The 6,000-nt window shown below is 44.3% G+C and overlaps 1 protein-coding gene across 9 annotated transcripts in view; it reads right to left on the bottom strand.

Moving 5' to 3' along the window:
- Positions 1-1,080: 1,080 nt before the first annotated feature.
- Positions 1,081-6,000, bottom strand: part of RHBDD1 (rhomboid domain containing 1) — a 118,198-nt gene continuing 113,278 nt past the window's right edge. For 4 of the 9 annotated variants that reach the window (XM_028482276.2, XM_028482286.2, XM_028482288.2 and 1 more), the window contains one exon: positions 1,081-4,787. In XM_028482276.2, coding sequence (XP_028338077.1) covers positions 4,693-4,787 — 95 coding nt within the window. In that variant the 3' untranslated portion in view covers positions 1,081-4,692. The remainder of the gene's footprint in view (positions 4,788-6,000) is intronic. The other 5 variants (XM_007126981.4, XM_024124549.3, XR_003677817.2 and 2 more) reach the window with 4 other exon arrangements.

Genomic DNA, 6,000 nt, shown 5'->3' with positions numbered 1-6,000 from the left:
CAGAGTAACTGAAGTTAGGGGGTTGTGATGATTACATTTTTATAGCCCACGCACTGCTGAACACAGGGATGGCTGCAGTGCCAATACTCACAGGTAATATTCACCTGTTTCATGAAGTAACTCTTTTTAAGTAGAAGGGAACTTCAGTGGTATTTGGTCCAACTTTTCAACAGAAAAATAGTGATGTTTAATTAACATTTCTTGAGCACCTACTATGTGACAGAAACTGTACGAACCCTGTTATAGGCGCTCCCCTCAACCTCTCAACTATCCTATTTTACAGATGAGGAAACTGAGGTTTGGAGAGAATGAATAACTTGCTCAGGGTCACACAGTCAGCACCCAGTAGACCTTGAAGCCTGGTCCATCCGTCGCTAAAGATGGTATTTTACCCACACCATCGCCTCCCATACTATTGATTTCATTACATAATTCTCTTCCCAAGCATCAATATGTATTACCGCCAAATTCAATCGTTTCTACTAGCAATGTTTCAGTTTTCCTTGATAAAGTATAAATCGTATGTTCCAATCTGCCAGTTCATCTGAAGATCTAAACAGGATGTCAAGATCACTCTCTCCTTCTCCCTAAATATTACAGAAGAAAAAAAATAAAAGGGTTAGCACAGACATATCAAACATACCTGCAAAAGTACAGTGGCCAGATTGGCGGTACCCACAGGGGCTCCCTGGTGATACTCTTTGAATGTCCTGGAATCTTGAGTTTTGTGCACAAGGTCGCAGCATTCGTGAGGTGGGGCATGCCTCAGACTGACACAGGAGGATGGAGACCTCTCCCCACAGTCTGGTGAGCATGCTGTCTTACAAGTGTTGGGAAAGGCCTGGATTTTTCTATTTCTGTGGACAAAAGCTTTCTTTCAAGTGATGCTTTCCTGTGATTCAAGAAAACACACACACACACACACACACACAAACCCTCAACAATATCAAGCAGCAACAGGCACCTCTCTTCATGTGTGCCACTGGCGATGGTATAAATTGAGCTTCTGTTTCAATCCACAAACGTTTATTGGTTATGACATTCCAGACAAAGCATTGTTTCAGGCACTATGAAGAGATAACACAGTAACACATTCAGGGTTCCTGCCCTTGTGAAGTTCACAATCGAGAGAGAAAGACAGTCCTCTCACTGAAGGATAACTAGCAATTCTAGGTGGTGTGTGGTAACTGTAATGAACACTCTACAGGAGCAGAGCATTCTGGGTCGTGGTGTCTGATGGCAGGACGGGGAGAATCTGGATGGACAGAGAGATTGGAAAAGGTTGCTTCATTTAAGTCACAGGGTCAGGAAAGCGCACAGCTTGGACGGCGAGACCAGTTAGCAGCACAGACTCTGTTATGGATGAGGGGGGATGAGGCTGAAGGGCTGGCTAGAGCCCCATGGTTGAGGAAATGAGTTTGACCTTTACCCTTTGGCAACAGAGAGACAATAGAAGGTACTGAGATGGTGAGTGGCGTCGCAAAAGTAGGTTTCGGAAGATAACTGGCAGCGCTGTGTAGAACTGAGAGAAGAGGTATTTTAAGTATTGAGCAGTGTACTGAGAGATTTTAAGGTCCTTCTAAGCAGGGAGGCTGTGACTCTAAAATGAAAGACGAGGGGCAAAAACAAAAAGGAAATGACTGCAGTAATCCATGGGAAGGGAAAGGAAGAGATGATAGGTTTGTTTTGTTTTGTTTTAATGACTATTTGATTGAATCTCCCAAGATGAACTAGGACTGGGAAGTGGGTGGCCCAGTTGGCCCCACCCTCTCTGTGTTACTGTCCTTGTTTGGTGGTGGGTCTCAGCCCTTTTAAACTCACTCCCCAAGCGGCAGAATGTGTGACCACTATGTAGACTGGCCCCGATTCTACAAAAACCAGCCATTTACTGTCTGGGCCTCAACAACAGACAGCTTAAAAGGACAGAGGAGCCTTGAACAATCACGCACAACTTTGGAATCAGGGGCACTAAATACTTCCAAGGTCACGAAGAGGAAGCAACTTAACTGCCCCCTCGTCTTGAGAACCAAGGAAAGACTCTGAATTAAGAGGTCTCATAAGTTGACTAACCACAGCCAAAGTGTGGGGATGTTTAACAGACAATCATGAAATTACTGTTAAAGCAAAGAAACCAAATTTAAAACCAGCTCTAAATGCTTATTTCCTATTAGAGACAGTCGAATGCACTGGCTTTTGTCTTTCTCGATCCAATTCCAGTTTTCTGGCGTAACTTCGGAGAATCCTTCTTGGAGGAAAAAAAATAAGATGGATATTGAAAATAATAAGCACTGGTTACAAGCAAGCCTATTAACTGAACAAAGTAATTACAGTAATTTCCAAAACACCTTTACTGTTGTGCTAAGATAACCGGTTTATATTTGTAACTAAAATGACCTTTCCCACATCTGTAAAGTTTAGTGATGTGTTCCACTCCATAAATCAAGAAGGCGTGCATATTACAGTTACACATCTGAAATTCAGTTCTGGTGTCTTTATATCTGACAAGTGAAACGGAGCAAGGAGCTACTATTATTGGACTCAACAGCAGTAAAAAAATATATATATACTTCCATATATAGTGGTTGGACTTTTAATGCATTGAAAAAACACCTTGGGGAAGCTAACATTTAATAAGCCCCTACTGGGAGCCAGGGGCCAGCCTTTGGGTGGCGGGCTTGAGGCAGAAGTGTACAGTTAACAAGACACAGGCCTCATCCCAGAGCCATTCATAACCCGTGCTCCCATGCAGAAGGCACATCTTTCTACAGTTGTGCACAAAAAGTCATAGGGCAAGATATAAGTGTTATAACAGAATTACCTTTACAATGTGTTATGAGAAGATGGCGTGTTAAGAATGAGCTTTTTACTCCCAACAGAGGTCATGGGAAACAAATTCCAAGAGTCTGGGAGAAAAGAGGAATGACATTTAGCTTGAACATTTAAACTTTAAAATGTTTGACTCTACAAGACTCAGAGATACAATTCATACTATAAACATGCTGTATGTAGCTTTATTATCAGTCATAAATTAACCCAAGGAGCTCAGGTAACACCGTGCCAGCTGGCAGGTCAAGGTGCTCCCGGGTCTCACGTGGTGATTTTCTTAGCTCATGTACGTGCAAGTGGCAAAAGCCTCTCCCAGGTCAATTCACATTAGGAACCGGATACAAAACTGCATAGTTGGTATGCTCCAAATTTGTCAGATGTATACAAAGACTGAGAAAGCAATATCCCCAAAATGTTAACCCTGGGTACCTCTGAGTGGTGGGGATACAGGTGATTTTTTAAATCGCACATGTATTTTTTTGTATTTCTGTTTATATTGTAAATTTTATCAACGGATACACAATACTTATTATTGAGTCCATTTTCCTGATCATATATTTCTTGATTTATTACTATCATATAAATCAGTTTTCCTACCGCAAAAGTAGTACACGTAACATAGGTATACACATGTTTTTAAAAGACAGCAATACAAAATCATAAAAAACAGAAAGCAAACTCCTATGCACTCCACCTTCCAAAATAACCTCTGTTAACATGTGGGTACATTTCCTGCCAGATGTTTGCTTTATGCATATACAAGGTATATATATTACTTTCATAATCAGAAAACTATATAAAATGCCAAATAAAGCAAAATAGGAAGATCCTTTTCTGCTTCTAACTCCCTTTAAACATAAATATCTCAATGAAATAAGACATCAGTGATATTTGACTTTTTCCTTTTATTCACGAAACACAAGCACCAGGAAACACCTTAAGTGACTTGCAGTCTGTGGGTTTGGGGAGTGTCTTGGATGGTGAGTAGGACAAGCAGCTGTTATAGTGGTCAATTAAAAGGCACTTTTATGAGGAAAAAATACTTTGTCACGAGGGATTTCTCAGTGACCAACCCACTGGTCACTATTCTGCACGCGGCACGTGCTGCTGCTTTGCTGGTTGGTTCAATACAAGTTGCATCTCCGGGATGGTACATCGCCACTGGAGAGGCTGCTGGGAGCCCAACTGTGGATACCGCCTGCTGTGTCATGGAGTGTGTAAGTGGTTTCCCATCTGAGGTCTTACTTACGCTTTTCCAGTTACACATCCCGTGAAGGCAGAGTGTTAGCACAGCAAAGCAGGCTCACTGCAACCACCATCCAGATATGGGGGCCCAAGGAGCCGAGGCGCTTGGGCAAGGGAGACCGGAACGACAGCCTGCGATGGTGGCCACATCCTGTTCCTGGAAAGTCACCATGGCAACATGCCAGGAGGATGAGGGACGGCTCCCTGCTTCCTGCCAAGTCGAGCACTGAGCAGGATGAGGGCCTGATCTTCTGGGCTGGTGAACACAAACCTGCTGGCGAAGGTCACGGTCTTCAAAGACAAAACAAGGCTGAGTCAGCAGTGAGAGAAATGAGCGTGGAAACTGGTCCCTATGTGGAGACGCTGACTTTCTGTCTGCAAGAAGACAAGGCCAGGAGGTGGGCCACTCCCAGAGAGCTGTGAGCTGCATCCAACAAGCCTGGTCTCAAGATGTCAATCTGCTTGCAAATTAGACTCACAGAGGCCATAGGACGAAGGGCCACGGCAGATGTGAGCAACTGGGACGGTCACAGTGCCCTCTGCTTTTGTTTAAAACTAAGTGGGGGCTTGGGGGCAGTGATAGCACAGCTGGATCACATCTGTTCATACGGCTGGGTCACCTCACTGGCCGTCGAATCTGTGAAGCCGCCTTCTCCTCATTTCTTCTTCCGGTGTGAGATGGAACCCATAGGCCGGGGGGCTATTTCTGCGATTTCCTGTCGAGAGAAAGCACAAGGGAGAATCAAGTGCTGCCCATCCATTGTTTTGACATTTACAGGGCACTGCATCCTAGGATTCCCAAGGGGGAAAAAAAGGATGGCTTGGGTGTCATTTTTGTATTAGCATGAAACAGAAATGTAACAGACATATTTCAATTTCAGATGTCAATACTACATTTCAACATAAAGTAAACATTTTTAGTGAGGTCCAGTCCATGAAACTAATTTGACTCATTTTGAAACTTCTTGACAATCCTCCCATTTCTATGTTCTTTTCCATCATGTTCCACAATTTGCATCATTTAATTTCCAAAATGTCTCAAGGGCTTACTTTATTTTTTTTAATGCCCAGAAACAACTGTCACTGTCTGTAACATGCTCACCCAGTGTGCTCGTAGGTTTCTCCTGTTGGGCCCTTTTCCTCCCTCTAACCTGCTGCCTCCTGTACTTCCCCACCTGGTGGGAACCACGCCTGCCTGAAACTCACAAGCACCCACAGGGCATCATGGCCCATAGAGCAGGGGCTGTGTTATCATAATGACCAATATCTGGGCAGGCAGACAAAAATGCAGGCATAATATTTGAAGATCATATGAAGGACCATGGAAATCATTACTGAAAAGGGTTTCTCGGGGCTACAAACAGAACATATAATTTGCAATGATATAAGCATTTCAATCACTGCCTAAAAAACACACTCTTCCAGGCACTGTAGGGGGATAATAAAGGAATAACAATAGACAGTCCTTGACCTCAAGGACCCAGAAACCTAAATCTAATGAAAGAGCTTCAATATCCTCCATGAGGCAGCCATGCAGGGCGTCAATGATGGATACACGCAAACAGTAGGTTCACGTCTAAGCATGCGGACCAGAAAGACTGCACCTTTCCCCTTCTCCTCTGCTAACCGTGCAAACTCACTCTGAAAGGCCCACTCCCATCACCTCCCTCCGTCAAAAGTCCTCCTCGTTTTCCAACGCCCCATCCAAATCGCACTGCCCTCTGGCCACCCCCAACGGAAGAGCTCTCTCCCAACTCAAGTTCCTCAGCTTCCAGCACCTTCCTCTCAGTGGTCCTCATGCAACAGTCACCACATCCCACCAGACAGGGCAGCCACTGTGCATATACCGCTGCTCTCTCCTCGTGGAGTCACCAGCTCTTAAATGGCAGGGAACATTTCTGACGCCTCTCTCTGCCTCCCAGTGCTGGG

The sequence above is a fragment of the Physeter macrocephalus genome, chromosome 2 (genome assembly GCF_002837175.3).
Source record: "Physeter macrocephalus isolate SW-GA chromosome 2, ASM283717v5, whole genome shotgun sequence".
Lineage (NCBI taxonomy): Eukaryota > Metazoa > Chordata > Mammalia > Artiodactyla > Physeteridae > Physeter > Physeter macrocephalus.
Note: the sequence above shows the minus strand (reverse complement) of the source record. Positions and strands in the feature narration are given on the sequence as shown.